General features: G+C 40.7%; 1 protein-coding gene and 1 non-coding gene across 3 annotated transcripts in view; one reads left to right on the top strand and one right to left on the bottom strand.

The window, feature by feature from the left end:
- Tpk1 (thiamin pyrophosphokinase 1) overlaps positions 1–22,574 on the bottom strand; it is a 316,448-nt gene that overhangs the window by 118,177 nt on the left and 175,697 nt on the right. For both annotated transcript variants that reach the window (XM_051152465.1, XM_051152466.1), the window contains one exon: positions 14,488–14,634. In XM_051152465.1, the coding sequence (XP_051008422.1) occupies positions 14,488–14,634 (147 nt within the window). The remainder of the gene's footprint in view (positions 1–14,487; positions 14,635–22,574) is intronic.
- Positions 9,416–9,546, top strand: LOC127194914 (small nucleolar RNA SNORA17). Its single transcript, XR_007831306.1, has one exon. It is a non-coding gene; the product is annotated as a small nucleolar RNA SNORA17 (small nucleolar RNA).

Raw genomic sequence — 22,574 nt, 5'->3', positions numbered from 1 at the left:
ATCTATTTAAGATCACCTAAGTGTTTCATTGAATTTTGCCATCATCAGGTAAGTCAATTCTGATAACTATTATTTCAGCTTTGATAAAAACATAGGTAATTTTATGTTTTTAAAGAGTTGGGAACTAAAGAGTTTATAAGAGTATTTTTCTTTTGGAACTAGATTATTGGAAACCCAGAAGAGCAAATATCTGAAAAGTGCTTGGTCTCAGTACCTTTATTTTTCAAGAATTGTGTATCGAAAATTAGCCCTTGATGTGACATTACATCACGAGGGCTCTTCCCAGATGGATGGGTGTGAAAACAACTCCAGGAGCTCAGATATGCCTTCTAATAAGTGAGGACATGATACAAAACCCATCCATGACATTAAATTTGCCAACACCCTGGTCTTCAGCTGTCTAGCCTCCCTAGCTGTAAGAAGTAAGTTTTGCTATTTATAAGTCACCTACTTTTTGGTATTATGTAACAGAGCCAGAGTGTATTATGATATAAAATTATAAAAATAATATAGACGAATGAGGTCTAGCAGGGTTTGTTTGCAGGTGCTGTCTAGTAGTTTCAAATTTTCAGCAGAGCTTAAAATGAGTGATATATAGAATTTTTTTCCTAAGTTAAAACTAACTTCACACAGAGAAAAAGATTAGCAAGGGTCATTTTGAAAGATAATCAGTGAAGTGGCTTCCCCCAACCTCCTTGAAAGGGGCATACAGGCGGTAAACTTTAAACCCCTACCCAGATCTAGCCAATGGTCAGAACATTCTCCACAGTTGAGTGGAGAGTGGGATATGACTTTCTCACGTACTCTGGTGCCTCACATTTGACCATGTCCTCTGGAGGGGGAGACCTGGTGGCACTCAGAGGAAGGACAGCAGGTTACCAAGAAGAGACTTCATACCCTATGAGCAGATACAGGGAGAGGTAATCCCCCTCAGGAACAGTCATAGGGGAGGAGAATAATGGGAAATGGGGGGGGGAGGGAAGAATGGGAGGATACAAGGGATGGGATGAACATTGAGATGTAACAAGAATAAATTAATAAAAAAAAATTTAAAAAAAATAAAAGAAAAAAAAAGAAGTTTAAATTTAAATTCACTATTTAAAACACTAAATTGAAGTTCAAAAGTTTATCTGTTTTATATTTTCAGTTGCTCAACTAATATTAATAAAAATTGATATATGGAGAAAAAAAAAGATCTGATTCAGAGTTGAAGGATGGTCAGGGAACAGAAGTGGGAAGGAACCTCACTGGGTGTGTAGAGTGAGAGGTGGTTAAAAAATAGCATAAGAGAAATCTATTTTACTCTACTTCCATTTCATACCCAGCCTGGAGTAACCAAACTGAGACTCGAAATCTGTGCTACTGTAGGTACTCCTTTAAGGTACTCTGTGGGCTCCTGTGTCCGCCATCGCTCATTTCACTCTGTATCTGTTAGAGTTCTCTAACAAGACTTCAGGTACTATGTGCATCACACACACACACACACACACAAACACGACCCTTATGGAACAGATCCAGGCTAGATCAGCTATCCTTCTACTTTTTTTGGTTCCATAAATATATTAGTGACTTGACACAGCCCAGAATCAACAATGTCCCATTTTGATCTGTTTCCAGTGTCTGTCCCAAAGGGCACACCCAGTAACCAAGCCTGTAGTACAGGCATCACACTGACTCTTTCCTGTCTCTACAATGACTTTCCATCCCATGTCCCAAAAGAACACTGCTATATTTTATTCATAATCATGTTTACTTCTGAAAGTTATTTGCCATTTCTTTCTAAGATTTTAAAAAGTGGCTCTCAACTACTTAAAATTAATATCAAGTGTCATTTTTTCTGATAAAATTCCTACTGCTAGACCTTGGTCTACAACATGAATATCTTTGTGTGATTGCAAACACACCTGGCTGCTCTTGCCCTCACCCACCCCACTGTGGCTCCGAATGCTCTGCTTTCCAACGCGCCATGTTCTCCAAAGCACAGCCTTAACCATCCATTTCTTCCTTTATATACTCTGATATTACTCTGGAGTTCTGCTAGCATTTCATCTGCGACTCTAGCCATGCAGCAGTACCACCTCCATATCCAGTCTGGGGTAGATCTTTTCTCTACGCGTCTTTGTTTTGTTCTGTGCTTTCACACAGAGTTTCTGAATTTCAACATGTACTCCCCTGTTCCATCTGCTCTGAAGACAGTGTGGGTACCACCTCTGCTTTCTGTACTGAGTTCCTGAGTAGAGCCTATGACATAACAGGTATTTAAAGAATGTTGTTCATGTTTCATGCTACTAATAAGCAAACAACACCTACAAAATAAATGCTTTGAGTGTGTGGTTTTATTCTGAGTTGAAGAAAAATAGTTTAATTAAGCATAGATAAAACAATACAGACAACATTTCTCTGTTAACTTAAAGGAGTCACTGAAATGCCTAGAGAAATGAGAATTCTATAGCTCTGGAGTGTGACTGCCTCACTTCACATTAAAATACAAGGACTGCAACTAACATAGTTGAAAACTAGTACACAAAACAGCAGGGTAGACGATTGTGTTAATTTGTAAGCATATTAGAGAAGAAAAGAACCCAGGAAGAGAGAGGGATGAGGAAAAGAAGAGAAGAATGGGCTCTGAAGATTTCCTGGAAAGCTCAGGGATCTTTTTTTTTTTTTTAACCATAAAAGCAACATTTTTATTTACATGCAGTTTTGGCTTTTTATATCCACTAGTTGTCTTTAAGGGGGCTTAGCCAATGTAACATTCTACCTTTCTATCAGTGTATGGTCTTTCCTTCTTTAATGCTGGGATCACACTTAGAGCCTCATGCATGACAAGTGAATACTCCTGAGCCCTGCCATTGTATTTTGTGAAGAGACATTTTTCCTTTCCTAGGAACTTTTCTTCTCTCCCTTTAAGTTGTTTAACTACTGTATCATGTTCTGCACACCAGAATGAGGTCTGATTCTTGGGCAGAAAATTACCCCGAAAATATCTGATCTCTTAGTGTGCTGAACTCCACATTGTGCCAGTTGCATAAGTAAAAAGGAGACAACCTAGGCAGCTGGAGCAGCTCTCATCCTGAGTGCTGGGTTGGGTACCAGGGAAAGAGGAAGTTAGATCAAGGTGTGTGGCGCAAGCTATGTCCTTGAGCTTCTTTAAAACAACAGTGTTTTAATCATAAAACTTTCAGACTCACAACAAATTCTTTTTTTTTCCTTTTTTTATTATTAATTTATTCATATTACAACTCAGTTGTTAGCCCATCCCTTGTATCCTCCCATTCCTCCCTCCCTCCTGCTTCCCCCCTATTCCCCTCCCCTATGTCTGTGACTGAGGGGGACCTCCTCCCCCTGTATATGCTCATAGGGTATCAAGTCTCTTCTTGGTGATCTATCCCCATATTTGACCATGTCCCTTGGATGGGGACACCTGGTGGCACTCAGAGGAAGGATAATAGGTCACCAAGAAGAGACTCGATGCCCTATGAAATCTTTTTCAGAGGTAAATAAGCTGGTATCTTCATCTTCCAGCGGGCAAGTTGTTGCATTGGCACAGAGGAGCAAAGAAGCCACAGGACTGAAGGGAAATGCATAGGCCACGCACAAAGCTCCCAAGGTAAAGCTGCACCAGAGAATAAAACATGGGCAGATGTCGTGAAGTGTGGATATGGACTGTAGTAATTTTCTTCTGGAAGAGAAAGGAATGCTGGGAAGGCTCAATGAATTTGGCCATCTGTAGGTAAAAAGGGATCAGAAGCCCCTTTACAGTCACTATCAGAGAGATAATACATGTCTTGGGTAGTTGTCAACATGACACATTTAGGAAGAGGGAACCTCAGAGAAAATTCCATCATCAGATTGGCACATAGGCAATTGTATAGGACATTTTCTTAATTAGTGACTGATGTACGAGGGTCCACACCACTGTGGATGGTGCCACCCATGGCCTTTGCATGAGCTCCTGGCTTGATTTTGCGGATAATGGACAAATTAAACCCTTTCCTCCCAAAGTTGGTTTTCGTCATGGTATTTTATCACAGCAATAAACACCTTAACTAAGACACAAGATTTTGGCATCAATTTATATTTTTGTTTTAAAAAAATTACTTTAACTGTATAAACTTATGAGGAATATCGTGATAATTTATAACTTCTCTATGTGTTCAATGCAATGGAAAACTCATCATGGCAGCTAACAATTGCTACTTCTCGGGTATTTTTAGAAGTGTTCCGATTAACATGAACTAATTGCCATACATATGGAGTACACTGTGATGAATTCAGTGTGTGCGTAAGATGTGTGCTAATGACACAAGGATAATCAACATTCCCATCTCCTCCTCATGACCTTTTGTTTGAAGCCTCCAGACTCCTCTTTCCTAGTTACTTATAAAATATATGGGCTAGTGTGAAACTGCACTCACGTACTGTTCTGCAGAACACCATGATCTATCACTTTTGTCTATGTTTAAGTTCCTCCTATACAACTTCTGCCATCTTTGCTATCCACAGATAACCTCCAGCAATCACTACTATACATTTTGTTCCACATTTTAAAAATATCTTCATGAGATGGACATGTGAGATTTGTTTTCCTGCATTTGTCCTTTCACTCAGCATACCATACTCTAGATCCATGCATTTTGCTGCAGGTGATGGGATCCTATGCTTTGGCGGACAGATATTAGTCACATATATTACATTTCCTATAGTTGGTATTAAGTACTCTGTGTACATAACACATCTTCTGTGGTCACACTTTCGCTTATGGATCTTGCTAATGTGAATACCATAGCAACAATCATGTGCAGGTGGATGCCTACCTGATATCAGCATCATTCTTATTTCAGAAAATACTGCAAATAACTCTGGGTGAATTATATACACATCTGTTCCATGCCCATCTAAAGCCTGGCTAGCATTTTCACTTATGGTGAACTGTATTTTCACATATGGTAAAATTTCACTAATGCATAATTTGTACTAGATCCTAAAAGTCTAGGCAAAACTCAATAACATGAGCATATAGAGGGAAAATGTGCTTATTTTTTAAAAAATGAATTAACGTTTGGTAATAAATAATAATAAGGCTTTCAGAAGTGTCTAGAACTGAAAGTTCGCTTTCCTCCACTCCAAATATTCTTTACTTCTTTGATGTTGTCACAGATGAGACACTGCGGAGGATTTGTGTACACAGGAACACAGACCAGAGCCCTCAGTTGGCATCAGAAACCTTCACACATGCCAAATTTACCTCATAAATATTCATCTTTTCTTGATCAGATCATTAACATCTTTTTATCATATTCATTACTAGCACTGCAAATGTATATCGCACAAAGTGTGAGGACTTCATACAGTAAGTAATTAATCTAGACAGAGGGAGAAAGAGAGAAAAAAGCCAAACAGCAGTAAAGCAGAACTAAGATCATGAGAAAGGCGTATTTACAACACGTTGAGAAGTTTGCTTTGGTAAGATACAAGCTGGCAGAAGCAAGCACTATAATACCATTCCACATCAGTCGTGGGACCCCTAAAGAGGAATCACTGTACAGTTTAAATAATGTAAAAGGTAAACTTTATTAACTCCTGGACATCTCATTTCCTGTCCATAAATCCTATTAACTTATATTATAAACTGTCATCAAGCTTGGAGATAATGGATAATTCATCCCCAGTGTATGGAGCTAATATCTTTGTCCGCTGGGGAGCATGGGGCCAGAAAATGAGGAAGCTGCTTGCATGTGAAACTTGGAGCCATTCTGTTCCCATGCACTGCGAAGTAAACAAAGTAATGTGTTGCCAGCAAGAATTCAGCCCAGCTTGGGTGTCAGTCACTGGGGCTCAGACCTAAAATACCTATGGTCTGTCACAGGAAGAATCCTGTTCACAGCCTGAGCAGATTTTATTAAGAAAATATTTTTGAGCCAAAAGTGGAAATTCATTTCTCAGGGAAGAATTATTATATATCCAATTTTTAATTTTCCTTCTTCAAATGATAGATCAAACAGACCCATCAAAGCAAATGCTACTTTGGGGTTTTCATTCACCATGAGATTTGACCTACACTAAGTGAAATATGTTAACATGCAATATAAAACAGTGAGTACTGGGAACAGAGCCTCATTCATACGCACTAGGGCCTGTACTAGTGAACCTATATTTTGATAGCCAGCTTATGGGTAACAAAAACACAGAAAGGAGACTAGAAAGGGGCTGTGACCTGAAATACACTAAAAGACTTGAGTGAGCTTCTCATACAGCTCAGTCCCAAATGGCTAAAATAACCTTAATCAATCACAAAATATCATGTATTTATACAAGCTAGTTACATGAGAATCTCATGTGTGTACTCTGAAAGGAAGAACACCACAGAACCCATGACTGCTTGACACAGAAGCTTCTTATTTTTAATTTTTTGTTTTTTCGCTAAAGACAACATAGAACTAATTCTTTTATTGTCCTGCAGAGGATATGTGTGACAAAGGCCTCAATGGGTAAAGCACATATGTTAGCAAAGTTGCCTTCCTTCTAAAAACTGCATCCAGGAAGACCCAGTTAGTCTTTTCTAGGTTTCTTGATTCATAGCCTTTTCTTCTATTTTGAAAGTTAGCTTTCCAGAACCATCAAGTTTCTCTCTCTGACGTTCCTGAGTCCCTCTTCTATTCATACAGCCCTGTGACTGCATTGGAAATGCCTGGATAACACAGGACATGCCACCCATCTTAGTCATATCTGCCAAGTCCCTTCTACCATGTAAATAATATTCACAGGTTTTGGGGCATAAAGATATGGATATATCTTTTTTTTTTTTTTTTAAGATTTATTTATTTATTACTTATACAGTGTTCTGCCTGCATGTATGTTTGAGAGACACCATGTGGTTGCTGGGAATTGAACTCAGGACCTCTGGAAGAACAGTCAGTGCTCTAAACCTCTGAGCCATCTCTCCAGCGCGGATATATCTTTTTTAATTTAAGTATTTTATTCAGATTACATCTTGATTGTTGCTACCTCACTTATATCTTCCCGTTGCCCCTCCCTCCCTCTTTCAACCTATTCCCCTCCCCTAAGCCTGTGACAGAAAGGCACCTCCTCCCCCACATATGATCATAGCCAAGGTCTCATCTTGGTAGCCTGATTCCCCTTCCTCTGAGTGCCACCAGGCCTCCCCACCAAGGGGAAGTGGTCAAATAGAATGGCAAAGATAAAAAACTTGAGTGACAGTACATGGCGGCAAGGATGTGGAGAAAGGGAAACGCTCCTTCATTGCTGGTGGGAGTGCAAACTTGTACAACCACTTTGGAAATCTATCTGGTGCTTTCTCAGAAAACTGGGAATAGTGCTACCTCAAGACCCACTATTCCACTCCTTGGAATATACCCAAAAGATGCTCCCTCACACAACAAGGAGATTTGCTGAACTATCTTCATAGCAGCCTTATTTGTAATAGGTAGAATCTGGAAACAACCTAGATATCCCTCAGTCAAAGAATGGATAAAGAAACGGTGGTACATTTACACTATGGAATACTACTCAGCTATTAAAAACGAGGAAATCTTGACATTTTCAGGTAAATGAATGGAACGAGAAACGATCATCCTGAGTGAATTAACCCAGACCCAGAAAGATATACATAGTATATACTCACTTATAATTGGACACTAGCTCAACAGGGATGTACTCTGAGAGTCTTCATTTAGCCGGGGCTTCCTATTGAGACTCCAGGTGAGAGAAGTACTGGAGGATGGAGAAATGGAAGGATTCAGGGGGTCCTGGAACCCTACAAGAAGTCCATCACATCTGGTGGGTTTGGACCTGTGGGTCTGCCCAAACTACTGTACCAACAAAGGACAAGGCATGCAGTAAACCTAGACCCCTATTCAGGTCTAGCCAATAGACAGCACATTCTCCACAGTTGTGTAAAGAGTGGGGACTGTCACAGAAGCTTTTTAAAAAGATCAAAATAAGTAAATTTTAGCCCCAAGGATTAGATGGGTGCTTGGCCAGTTAACATTTATATAGCAGACATAACTTGTAACAAGTTGTGTTGTAAGTTTTATTTTCAAAAACCAAGCAGCTCTCATATTAGTGTTTATTCTTTTGTTAGCTATCTCATATGTCAAACAATTCATAATTATAAAGGAATTTCAAGAAGGCACCTGCTCCCAAACTTAACACTCAGAATAATTAACATTTATGCTGATTTTTACTAGTTTTTAATGTAAATGTATTTCATTGGTAATCTCATCAGATCTGTTTATATGATAAAGATCATTGCTTTATTTAGACTTTCTCGTGGTTTAGAAAAATCCAGGCACTAAAGCTTGGGACTATAGTAGCAGAAAAGACTTGGCTTTAAAATGTACTCACAACTAAGGTGGAGCTGTACACCTGTGGTGTGTATAGGATCCCGGATTTGATCCCTAGCACTGCCAAAAAACAACCACTGCACCTAATATTTATATTATTTGAAATCAGTCTTGTAGGTAAAACTGTCACTATCAGATAGAACTTTATATGTATATATAAAATAAAAGTGTATGCGAACAAATAGTTGAACTTACACACACATCCAGCCACTGGCCATTCTGTTACACATTGCTTATGGATAATTACCTGCCTATGGGCTGTGACTTGTTTTAAGTGCTTGTCATATCATTCTTAGTCCATTAATTCCATGAGAGAGGAAATGTACATCTGTGGAAAAAGTGTTGAGTCAGAACCCTTACTGTGTAACTGTATTATTGGCCTTGCTTTTCTTATAGAACTACTATGAAGGTTAAGTGAGAATGTTCATATTAAAGCATCAAAATTATCACCCTATCTGAGAGTTGACTATTAATATTAATTTCAATAACTTAAGTCATTTCCATTTGATGCCAAGGCATAATGATCTTAGATTTCTTGAGCCTAATACTGTAATATTTGAAAATGTTTTCAATTGGAATTAATAGTGTTTCTTTTTGCACTAAAATCATGATTATAATCCTAGTAACAGTGAACAGTATCCTGTGGGACATCTCTTCTGCAAACTCCTCTCAAGTATGCATATTAGCTAGTGTATCAACATATAATAATGCACATATTGCACATAATATGTTCTAAACAGGAAAAAACCAGGTCAAACAGTTCAACGTCAAGAATTCCAGCTTGAGTTGACTAATTCTACATTTTCATTATTTATTTATTTCTGAGAATTATTTCTGACAAATAGTTTTAGCCTACACTGAATCAAGTTCGTCTTTAGGTCATTCACATTTCATACACACACAAGAAAAACCTGCTTATGTGCAAGAAGATCACATGGAACCGTTCAGGGATCAAAGTCCCGACACTGTCATTCTGCCGTTTACATTTCTGTTAGTAAAACTTTCTTGCAATTCCTTTACTAAGCATGTTGTAGAAAAGCAAGGGAGTGTCTGTTCCTAAAGTTGTTGCAGGTGTGGCTGCTGTGTCACACATCTGTCAGGAGGTGGCAGAGAGGGAGAAGCTATGCCTTCTCTCAGTGTTCTGACCTGTGACCATCTGAATAGTTGGTAGCCTGACACTTCCTGGAAAAAGCAAGCCTGAGAAGACTGTCAGTGCTGACCCAAGGGGCCTGGACACAGAGCTGGCCCGAGACAACTGATCATCAGGCTGGGGTGGAGGATGGGTGAGAAGCAAGTGGAAACTAGAAGAACCGGCCTGGGTCCATAACCTGGGCACAAGTGAGACTGAGGAAGATGACCCTTGCAAGGGGCCACTTTGGTAGGCTGGGCCAAGAGCGAGTCTGAGAGAACCACCAGACCAGTGAGTGCCATGGGGCCTGGAAGGGGAGCTAGCCTGAGATGACCACCATTCTGGTACCACAAAGGCCTGGATGGACAGACCATGCCCGAGATGACCCCTGTCCTGTGTCATAATGCACGAGTGGGCAATGCGTTCCTGAGACCACACTAGACACTCAGCGACTCTGGGCTCCACTAAGAGGAACAAGTAAGTGGTAGAGAAATGGAAGAGAAAGAGAAACAGAAGGATGTGGGCACAGTAAAGAGAGGCAGAGGTGGAGACTTGAAGGTAGTGAAAAATAATCTGAAGTCAGTAGTGGGCGATGCCACCTGGGACCATGGTGGGGTCTTGGCCTGTGCTGCCACTGGGGGCCATGTCTGGGTCCATGGCCCAGCAGCATCAAGGCCCTTTTACTGCCAAAGGCCAAGTGGATGTCCCTGTCTGGGATACCAAGTGGATGTCCCTGTCTGGAATGCTACCTGGGCACATATTGATGTCTGAGCGTTATGCAGAATTGGCCCCACCTCTCACCTGGGCATAGTGGAAAAGCTGGCCCTGGAGGGTGACATGGGTGAGGGAGAGATGCTACGTTCAATGTCTCGCTTCGTACAGCAGTCAGAAGAGCTGGCCCCAAGGTCATCAGATAGGGAGAGCTGGTTCTGCCTCTCACCTGAGAAGCACAGTAGAGCTAACACTGATGGTGAGGACATGGGTGAGCTGGCTCTGAGGGTATGAGTGAAGGAAAGCCAGCCCTGCCTCTTGTCTTCTGGGCAGTGGCAGCTAAGATGAGGGACAAATGCCCTTCTCCCCTCCCTTATCATTGACCATCTATAACAAAAGGAAAAGCTAATTCCCTGGGGGTCATGGGAAGAACTGGCCAAGTCCCTCACCAGCTGCAACACTCAGAAGAACAGGCTTTGCACCTCACATGGGCAGCAGGGTAGAGCTGTCCCTGGTTGCAGGTTGTGTGGGGTAGGTGTTGGTGGTGAGCCAGCCCTGAGGACATGACAGCAGGAGAGCTAGCAGGCTGGCTAGCTCAGATATCTCTCAGGTGCAGATCCAGGGCTTTGTATTGGCCCACCTCAACATCTACCCCATCAATAAACTGCCAGAGTGCATGAAGGGGCTAATCCTGCAGATCCAGACACAGGACAACAAAAGGATATCTGAGAGGAGGCCCAGTGAGCTTCTCATATTAATAGAGTAGCAGAAGCCAGAGGCCCCATACCAGATCAATATCTCATTGCAGTAAACATTTGCAAGCAAAGAAGTGTGGACAAAAGGGTATACTGACAACACACTGTGTCACATAGCTTCCATAATGGGATTTTTTTTCCTCTGTTGGGTGGAGTTGCAAGGGTGGAGGGCTGGTATGAGGTGAGGGGGAGATGAGTGGGATTCGGGTACCTGATGTAAAATTCACAGGAACCAATAAAATGTTTTTTTTTTTTTTTTTTTTTTTTTAAGTCAGTGGGCTAGAGTTGGTCTCTAAAAATCTCTCTCTAGAACAGTGATAAGGACTGCAGTGCTAGTCCGCCAGTAGAAGCTGGAGCCAGGACTTGACCCCTTTCAAAGGGTCATTGTGTGCAATCCAATATGAACTTGTGCCCCCACTCTATGTAATAGTTATGTCTTGATGATAAGAAACTATGCAATTATTTTAAGTATGAAAATATACTAGATAATTGCTCTGGCACAATCACCCCATGCCACCATGTGCTCTACTTATCTGCATAGTAAAATGGAAAAACCTACCAAACTACACTAAATTCTCCCTTAATAAGAAAATATTCAGCTCCAGAAAAGCCTGTCAGATCTGGGGCTAATTATTAATGATGATTTATAGAGAATGTGTAATTTGTTATATTCTATCTGAAAGAAAATACTAGAGATACTAGAAAAATATTAGAAAGATTCTTTTTAAAATGTACCAGATCTGTTTAAAAATAACAAGTTTCCATTTAAAAGACCAAATGTAACTTTCATCTTGGCAGTGCTTTCTAAATCAGTAAGCCTCAGCGAAAGCTGGAGGTCTAGAGGGCTAGCATATAAAGCAGAGACCTACATATCAAAATGAATATAAACACTCCCATTGGATGCTGGGAAAATGGCCCAGCCAAACCTTGCTATTATAAAGCTGAGAAGAGGGACATTTTATCATCAGACATCAAAGGCACAGAGGTATTATAATCATGAGTCACACTAATGGATGCTGCAAAGCAGTCTCAGACAGAATGTCCATGTTGTTAATGGTCCTGTGAACAGGGATAGGTGTCCGCTCAGGAGCTTGACGAAAGCAAATGTATGTTCTCTTTGGGCTTGCTTTTAACCCATGCCTCAGATGATTCCCTCACGTAAGATTTCAGAGACGTAATAATCACAGCCTCAAACTATGCAACAGAAGAAACTGAAGTTGCAAAATATAAAAGCCAAATAGTATGACATAAGAATAATTCTAGAATATCAAAAAAATTTGGTGCTTATGTCAAAATGTGAATATAGGGTGAGCACATGAGAAGCTGAGGTCAAGGCAGTCTCAGTGGATGGGCTGAGCAGCCAGATGCTGCTATGCAGAATGAAGAGAAGTGAGGGGAGGCAGAGGACTTCAGGATGAAGTCCAGGGAGACCAAGACATAAAAGTTAGAAAGAGAAGTTAGTGATACATGTAACACAATTAGAGGATCTTACAAACACCAAGTTGGAGTGGCAGCAGAGGGAGGAAGGAATAGAGCAGGATATGAAGTCACAACGGTTGAGAGTCTTTAGAAGTGTTGGCAGACAGCAGTGCAGTGATGGAGGAGTTCAGAGAATCCCACACTGCATGCTTCAGAAAGGCCAGAACATACCAATTACACTGAAGGTGTAGGACATTCAAAACCCAAACTCAAACCAAAACCATTAAGAACCATTCTTCTGACCCCTTTCCAGGTTATATTCCCATAACACTTCATGAGACACTCTAAACGTCCATGGTTCCTTACGTACAAGCTCCTGTCTTTTATGTCTTTCCCATCATTCCCCACATCAAGCCTTGACTCTTGACGAGTGTGGGAATATAAGATCAGTAAAATGCCTACAGAAGACAGAATTTTTTTTTTTCTTATTTGGGTTGCTTTATTGATAGGAAAAAAAAAAAAAAGGTTTTCATCAGCGGTAGTTCTAAGTAATTGTTAAACTAAGTGAATACAATGTTGGGCATTTCTGTGACTCTTTTCCTTATTCCACAATGACCAAATTAATTCTTCTCTCAACATCTTTATCTACTTAACTTTAACTGTTGATTGACTGCTATGCCCTGGACCTTAAGTGTCCCCAATGGGCCATGTAACAAAACTTGATGTTCAGGATGGTACTGTTGAGAAGCAGTGGGAATGTGGAGGTAGAATCTAGTGGATTACAGACATGGAGTCTGGAGGGAGGCCTTCGCACCACTTAGGGTGTGACCTGGAAGGGGTCTGTGACCACAGGAACATAATCTGTCTTTCTTCTCTTATGTCCCGGACAGAAAGGGGAGTGGCTTTTATATCACCACATGCTATTGTCATGATGTCCACTGATGTATAAATCAACATGGTCAGTCAACCTTGGGCTGAAACTGCTAAGACCATGAGCTGCAACAACCCTTTCTGTTTACTGTTGATGATCTCAGGGATCTACTACAACAGCAGAAACCTGACTGGCACTCTGTTTTTATAGCTGTCTCTTTCACTGCACATGAGCTGGAAGGAAAAGATGAGATGTGACCACTCCTCTTCATCCTCATTACCAGGCACTGCAGCAGAATGGCAACCAGGGCTTCAAGCCCGATGGCCGACTAAGATGAGGACGGAAGGAATTGGAAATCTGAAGTCTGGTTTCTTCACTCATACTTTGAGGGAAGAACAAAGCTAGGCTATGAAAAGAGCCAACACCCCAAACCAAACCAAACCATCCAAAGAGGAACTTGATGAACAAAGGTGAGTATACAGGAGATCTGACATCTTAGGCAAAGAACAGTTTTTGATGCTGGCGTAGTATAGAGAGCATATAACAGATGAGTCAGATGCAAAATTATGAATGCCACAACGCAATGAGAGGCAGAAAGGAATGGTCCACTATCCTTAAAAATGCTCATGCAGAATAATGTAAACTGTAGTCCCCCATTCAACCTTACAAAGTTTGGTTCTATAATAAGAATTCTATTCTGTGCATTGCACTGTCAGAAAACTTCTAGATGCTTACCATTGGAAATGAGTGACATCATCTTTAGAGAATTACTTGAGGGAGTAAATTAATAATCAAGCAACTTATGAAAAGTAAAAGCTAAAGATTTCCTTTTAAGTGCTGAACAAAATCCAATCCAGTTTCCAATTATAATGACAACACTCCAAATACACGAGGATCCCATCTGAAATATTTGCAAAGCCTGTGTTTCCCTGTTGAGGCTTTTCTTGAGTGTCATTCACACTCAGCTGCTCAAAATGCAAAAGCGCTAAATTTAACTCTTAGGCAATTTAATTAAAAGTTACAAGATTTTCTTTCTCTCTGTCTGAAAAAAAAAAAAAGAAAAAAAAAAAATGAACCCACAGATTCTAAGTTTTTACTACCTTTGTGTAGTAGATAAAACAAAGCAACATAAGCACGTGAGCCTTGCTGAAAGGCTTGAGACAGGCCGAGGACTCTCCTTCTACAGAGATGCTGGCTCTGTGAACAGAGTTCTAGTGAGGCTTACTGTTTACTCACTGGTTGGAGGAGGTAGATGAGAGATTCCTCTTGAATTATTATAATCGGCAAAGGAGTGATGTGAGTAGCTTGGAAAAGGGTATTCACAGATGCCATGATCTGGTCAAAACGCCCACCGAGGCCTCCCAAGGTCACAATCATGTCAACCTGTGCAAGGAAAGTAAAAATAGATGTCATCTATTTGGGTGGGTGTGGTGGCACATGCCTGTAATCCCAGCACTCAGGGAGGCAGAGGCAGGCAGATCTCTGTGAGTTCTAGGCCAGCCTGATCTACAAAGAGTCCAGTACACCCAACACTACATAGAGAAACTCTTTCTTGAAAAAAACAATCATATATTTGAACAATGCAAAGTCATGGAACAGTATCAAATACCCAAACAGTGTTTTCGTTACTGTAATATTTGATAAGCAAAAAGGAAAGCATGCATCACATCTGCTGCTCAAAGGAGAAAACAAGTTGCTTATTCAAGTCACTGAGCTGGAAAGTGGCAGAGATGGATGTCAAGGTCTACTTCTTTGAGAGCAAGTGTAGCTGTTACTGTCTGCCTGTTTATCTAGTTTAGCTGTTACTGTCCACCTGTTCATCTAGTTTAACTGTTACTGTCCATCTGTTCATCTAGTTTAGCTGTTACTGTCTGCCTGTTCATCTAGTTTAGCTGTTACTGTCTGCCTGTTCATCTAGTTTAGCTGTTACTGTTTGCCTGTTCATCTAGCAAATCATCAGTTCTCACTTCAGCTATCCATTCACACGGTCTCCCAGGGAGATGGCGTCTCTGACTTAGATAATACATCCATAAAGTCAGAGCTCATAGACCGGTCACAAAGCAGAAAAGAAGGAAACGTTTAATTATAATATTGTGCAAAAGTTTTGCATTCATTTTAAAACTTGCAGTAATAATCAAGCTATATAATAGCAGTTACTTAAAGGGGAGTATGTTGGCTGTACATTTTTAAATATATTAAAACTTAGATAACATGAAGTCTACAAAGATGGCAGGATTTCAGTAAAAGAATCTATGGCATAAGCACCAGTAGAGCCTGTTCAGTTCTGAGAAGAATTATAAGTGACATCAGCTTGAAAGACTGTTGGGTGTTTCATTAATTTATTTACCTATTTCATTTACTGTATTTAGGCTCTAGTGCTTTGCACAGTAACTACCACCTATAATTTACTCAAGGCTCTGATAACTAAATAAAAATATTTACACACAAATGAGGGAGGGAGGGAGGGACGGAGTGAGGGAGAGAGGGAGAGACAGAGAGAGTGAGAGAGAGTGAGAGAGAGAGAGAGAGAGAGGGAGGGAGAGAGAGAGGGAGGAGAAAGTTGTCACTGAAAGAATAGATGCATCATCATTTTGTGAAGATATAAAAATAGTGGGAATGCTATCAAATCTCCATATATAAACTACAAAGAAGAAATTTGGGGTGGGTTTCCCATTTCTGACCTTGTCAGTGCTGGGAGAATGGAGATTCATATTTGGTAAAGACACTTCATGTTATAGCTTGAGTAGTTTAATACAGACAATCCACACATCTACAGGACCCAGGAGTAGCTTGAGAGCAAGGAGAGTCATCTACAGTTCTAACAGTTAGATTTGGTTCATAGAGAAAAGTAGGAAGTAGGGTACCATTTGGAATGAAGCTTTGAGTTCATCTTTTGTGGAAAGTGTGAACACATTGCAAGCAATACACATAGGCAGAGTCAGCTTCTATGCCGATATCAGTTAAGAAAACATTCTACTTGTGCATTACAGTTCTCACTGTGAAGCCCATTCCAGTCCAGCTGAGTCAGGACTATTTATGACCCCAGGAAAACGAAAATCAGTTCGTTTTGAACTGAAGAGAACTGCACTGCCGTATTCCCACCGTTTGCCTAAGTTAGCATGAGAAGCTAGCCTTGATGGGAGATTATGCACTATGCAGATTCTTGAATCTTTTTCAGGTTCTCAACTTTTCACTAATACACTCTAGGCCTTGAGGGATCCCATAACCTTTAAGGCTAGAATTTAATTCCCATCCTCCGCAACGGGATAGCACGATGAATAAGTAATATCTGTAAATCAGTAGCTGGAATTTTCAGAAGCAGCAGCAAGATTGCTCCTCATCACTACTCATTTTCCCTACAGGAAGTATTTAGCAAGGCTGATTAAACACACCCGCAGATCTGTCCAAGCTGCAGGTGGGTACAGGGGGTCAGCTTTGGACTACTTCTATTCTTCTAGCTGTGAATGGAACAGGATATTGAGATGGACGGAGACAGATGCCACCGTGACCTGTGTTTATAAGATTTGCAAGGTCAGATGCATATCTCTCTGTGACAGTGCCAATGGGGCATGGAGGTCAACCTACAACAGGCCGTATGTGGTCCATGAGAACAGCTTCATTTTTGGCCTCCAAAGCCCCATGCACTTACTTCTAGTACTGCCCAGTCATGTTTTGTGAGAACCTTTGAGACGTATGTATGTCCCTCAGTTCAGAGGCTGATAAACCACAGGCAATAACAGTTTGTGCAATGGAGTAGTCCATAGGTGTTTACTGAGGGGAGGAGCCAAAGATACAAGAACTCAGGGAAAAGCTAATGGTAAAAACTGCAGAAAAAAGGTAACAAGCTGGTCGAGCTAACATAATTGAATTCCTAGACAACTGTGTTCCCTGCTTGACAAGGGCTTTCAGCTTATTTGTAATTTTTAAAAAACCAAGTGTGTGTGTGTGTGTGTGTGTGTGTGTGTGTGTGTGTGTGTGTGTGTACATGTATACGTGTGTGGGCATATAGACAAGCACATAGATGGCAGAAGTAGATGTCAGGTGTTTTTCTCAATCATTCTCCACCTTTTGCTTTTTAATTTTCAAAAGATTTATTTATTTTATATGTATGACTGTTTCTCCTGCATGTCTGGCACTCACAGAGGTCATAGAGGGTGTTGGCTCCCCTGGGACTGGAGTTTAGATAGTTGTGAGCCACGATGTGGAAACTGAGAATGAAATCTGGGTCTTTTGAAAAAAGCGAGTACTTTAAACTGGTGAACAATCTTGCCAGCCCTTCTCCATTATGTTTTGAGTGAGGGTCTGTCACTGAACTCCTAATTCATAAATTTTGGTGAGGCTGGTTGGCCAAAGAGCTATGGGTATCTATCTCTTTCTGCAAGCTCTCAGCCCTGCTCAGGGCGAGGGTTACTACACCACTCTGCCTACTTTCCTCTATGGACAATGCTGACCCAAAATCAGTTCTTTATGCTTAGACAGTAACCATTTTGCACAATGAACTCTCCAGCATAATATTTAGTGGTATCTGAAAAACATTAACATGTCAGTTTTATTACCTCACATATACAATTCGTAAATTTATAAGTTTCATTAATAAGCAAATGGCAAACAAGAAAGACACAAATATTTATTGGTCATCTAACATTTGTTAGGAACTTATTCCAGGCACCCAAGAATGTCAATAAAGAAGACAAAAGCTCCTTCCTTTATTGGGGTAACAGTGACTTGGAAGACAAAACGCAGTGCACATATTTTGAAGTGATTTAGCTGCGATGTGAAAGGTGGTGAGTGGTAAGGGATAGAGAAATGTATCTAAAACCACCAAGCCGGAGCTGCTTTACACAGGGGAGCAGGGGCAACCACATTCAAAATGAGCAGTGAAGACCCATCGCAGGGGGAGGAGACTTGAAAGGTGGGAGGTGCTTCTGAGAACAGCCTGCAGTGACTCCAGAGGATACATTAACAGACGCATTTTCAAAAAGCTTCTAGTGTCTATTTGCTAGACCTGAATGAGAAATTAGCAAAGAGCAGTATAGAAAACCACTACAGTCTGAGGGTCACACCTGGGTATTTCTCTCCTTAACTCCAGGTTCCTGGATCCAGCTGCTTACTTATCCACATCTCCATGTCTATTGCATAGCAACTGCTCCAGGCCAAAGCCACAGAATAAAGATAGACGTCTATCTCACATTTCTTCATTTATTTTTCCTATAGATTCTCCTGGCTTTCCTTTGAAAGCATGCTCAGAACCTCTCAACTCACTGCCCACGGCTTTATTAGAACCAGCACCAAGCCACCAACATTTGAGAGGGAAGGTGAGCCACCTTTATATCTCGCATGAGTTGCAACAGCCTCTAACAGTTCCTGCTTCTATCTGCATTGTCCACAGTCTATCTTAATATAGTAATAAAGACTCTAGCTAAAATGCCAAGCTTATCATGGTATTCTTCTGCTCAGATCTACCTAACAGATTTACATTGATTTTCAGAAGGATTTACAAATGCCTGCAGGCCACTTCGGTGAACTTACCTCCCAACTCTTTCGCCTTTTCTTCTTAACTCCAGTCACATTTTTTTTGTCTCTCTTACTGCTTAAACACACCACACCCTCCTATTTCAAATACTCTGCACTTGCTGCTCTTTCTTGCTAGAGCACAATATCCCAAGATATTTATTTGATGGTTTTACTTCCTTTGCTTCATATTTCTATAACTCCCACACTTCTCATGATACAATGCAATGCTAAACAGTGTAATGACATAGTGTGTCCAGTGATCTCTGCCAGAAGTAGACTACACTTAACACTAAGACAGAGTCTGCCTACCTCTAGTACTTAGTGTGGCACATAAGCAGCCAGCAAGTACATGCTGGACAAATGGATGAGTGAAGCAAGAGCAGGACAGCAGTAGAAGAGAATGGCCAACAGATGTAAGTGTTGGAGGGAAGGAAGAATGGGATCAGGGCACAAGTGGAGATGGATAAAATAGGGATGAACGGGAGTTTTAAATTATGATGTACAGGTGGACAAAACTGAGTCAACAAGGTAAAAAGATAAAGGAGAGTTCAAAGAAACCAGATGTAGGTATAACAGAAGGAGTACTTGAGGTAGATGGAAATTACCATGAATTACACAGTATTGTTGACAAAAGGGTTGGTAATTAAGAAATTAACATCACTAACACATAAACATAAGGACTATAGCAATGGGCAATAAGAGAGACCATCTAGTAATATTTCCCTATGTCCTCAAATTTCAGTTTCTTATTAGTTTGTGTGTTTGTTTCATACAATTATATGTTTATGAACATATATATATAAATATAGCAGCAAACATCTACTACACTCTCCTTTTTAACATAGTAAATATGAAAAAAGAAATCAATCTTGATTGATTTACAAATATCTCCTGCCCTCAGGTCAAGATAATTTACAAAGATCTTAGTAGTTAGCAAGACATGTGATGGTAATAAAAATTATCTTTGGCTTTTCATCGGTCCTTACAATTAGCACAAATCTATCTCAAAACCCTGTGTCCCATCAGTTGACCCAATACAGTATCTACACCTGCCCAGCCAGCTGGCTGCAGGTATGTCACATGAGTTCTTTGGGCTTTAGTTGAGGGTCTGAACTAAATTTACTAGTATGTTTTTCAAGATTCTTTTCACTTTTTTCCTCTTGTAAGGTTATCTTTTCTACCATTGTAAGCCATATAGTAATGGAAGCTATTTTGTTTTGAAAAATAAGTGAAAAGCTGGGCTCTCCTTAAATGTCTTAACAGAGTCATGGCAAGGCTAGCTGAGGGGTACATAACACCAAGGGAAGAAGCTACTTTACTTTTCTATTAAAGCAGTAAAAACCTTTCTGTAACCAAATGACAAGATTTTCTTTCTCTGACCTCAAAAAGACTTAGATACAGCATGCATCATCTCCTGTAAGAACAGTGGCTGTCAGCGTATTTTAATTACATTTACTTTCTAGAAATTGAATTCTGGGGATGCATAAATGGGCAGTTTCCTTGTGGTTCTCCCTGATAGGGTGATCATATAATTTAATGTACAAAGTGAGAGGTTTATGGAAGTAAAAGTGGATATTATAAATAGTTACTGCAAGAATAGAGAGAGTCTTTGCTATATAAACCAAGAAATGCTTTCCCTGCCTCTACATAGGAAGAACCAGCCTTAGCATAGTCAACCTAACACAACCAGATATAAGGGTTAAAATCAGCTTACTTGGCACACTTACCAGCCTTTACGTTTCAAAGATCTACATTCACAATGATGAAGCTTCAAAAAAATTTAGAAAAATTTGCTTCATTCTATTGCATGTTGCAATTTGAAGACGGAAGTGCAAATAGCCACAGACAAGAGAGAACAAACAGATTAATTAGAGCCAGGAATATGCAATCATTACATAGAAATAAAAAGCAAAAAAAAATTTTTTTAAAGAAAAGCAAAACATTTAAAACACATGTTCTAATAAGCATATAAAATAATTCTAGTGATTGATATGAAACAAAATGAGACGCCAGAGAAAATGAAGGTTTCAGCTTTTATGGCCACAGCACAGGCTACACTGACAAGTATAGGCAGCTGCAGCCTGAGGTGTCAGTGCTACAAGGATCCCATTGTATTTCACCCATCTCAGGGCAAGGCACAGTTAATGCCAGCCAGTTTGGGTATGAAATAAACAATCTCTCTCTCTCTCTCTCTCTCTCTCCCATTACCCTCTCTCTCCTTCCTTCCTTTTCAGTTTTTCAAGACTTGCTTTGTAGACCAGGCTGGTCTCAAACTCACAGAGCTCTGCCTGACTCTGGCTCTCAGAGTTCTGGGATTATAAGGTTGTGCCACCATGCCAGGCTAACAATACTTTCAATGGCTAACAATACTTTCAATGGCAAGCTAACGTGGCTTCTATTCAAATACATTCAGAATTCATGAATTTTCTCAAATACTTCTTATCCTGTCCTCCAACCCATAACTTTGATGACTGCATCGACACTTTTACGTAGTCAATGACCTTTATAAAAGCTAAACAACTGTCGACTTAGTAAAGATAGTTACTTCTACCATCTCAAGTCTTATCTTGCTAATTTAAGTTTTGGCCTTCTAGAGCCTGTCAGAGGAAGAATGCTTTACAGTGCTGCACCTTAAACAAACTCCTCAACTCGCAACCAACACTGACATTTGACATAGATTTTAGTTCTCAGGAAAGCCCGCACGACTGTCACTCTCTAGACCATTACTTTTCGCCCCCTTTCTTGGAAAGGGTGTGATGAGTAATTACCAAGTATGACCACTTCACTAACTTCCTGGGAAAAGTCAGCTTCTTCAGGCAGGTATTTTGCAGGGAACTTCCTGCAGTTCCGGTGGCTGCACAAAGGCAAGTGCCCCAGTTTTGGTGAGGAGCTTGCATTGGTTCACAGATGGGTACTGTGCATCTCCCCGTGACAGGGAGCAGAGAGCAGGGCAAGGAAACATCATCCCATCACCAGACTTCCGCTGTAGCACGGGTGACAGCACATTAGATAATACAAACACAACTGCACTTGCTCCAACAGACAGCAAAGTCTCAAATCAGAACTAGAGCACATTCAGTTTGCTTTTCTCAATCAAGAACAATTACCAGATGTCAGGGGTTTATCATTCGAATAGTACTTTTGAGGATGAAAGGCAAAAACAAACAACAAATTCAATTCAACACTAAAGGTATGTTGGACTGTAACGGCCCAGGGATACAGAGGAAGGGTCAAGGGAGCTGCAACTTCAGATTCCTCAAACAAGAGGACAGTAGGAGTTGGCTACCTCCTTCCTCCCAACCTGGCACCATAAAGGTGGCTCCCCCACCATCAACCCTAGTCAGAATTTTCTACCCTGACAGCTGTCAGGATTCGCTCCTCGTTTGACCTCATAAGGTGTGTTCTGCCATCCCTACCAGCCCCTGAGTGTGTAGACGAAGCATCTTACAACACCCCGACCTGGCCAAATGTATATGGCCACACAAACCTTGCCCCAGAGTACCACTTTTGCCCCTCCCACGATGAATCAGTTCTCCCAAATGGTTCATGGATGTGTTCTTTGCCCAAGCACTCACCACCAGCTGAGACCCTGTGCTGCATGCACCTGATCCGAGCTAAGCTTCCCTCCCTCCCGTCCAGCTCAGTGTGCAAAGGGCCTGACTACCCTGAGGGGGAAAGCAACCGTGGGCAGCAAGTGTATACTTTAATGCTAATTCTTTCCCTATTCTAAGTTCCCTATTCTTTCCTAAAACCCTTGATGGAAAAAATAAATTTAGACTTCAAATAACTTTGCAATTAAATTACTACTT

Source organism: Acomys russatus, chromosome 10 (genome assembly GCF_903995435.1).
Source record: "Acomys russatus chromosome 10, mAcoRus1.1, whole genome shotgun sequence".
Taxonomy (NCBI): domain Eukaryota; kingdom Metazoa; phylum Chordata; class Mammalia; order Rodentia; family Muridae; genus Acomys; species Acomys russatus.
Note: the sequence above shows the minus strand (reverse complement) of the source record. Positions and strands in the feature narration are given on the sequence as shown.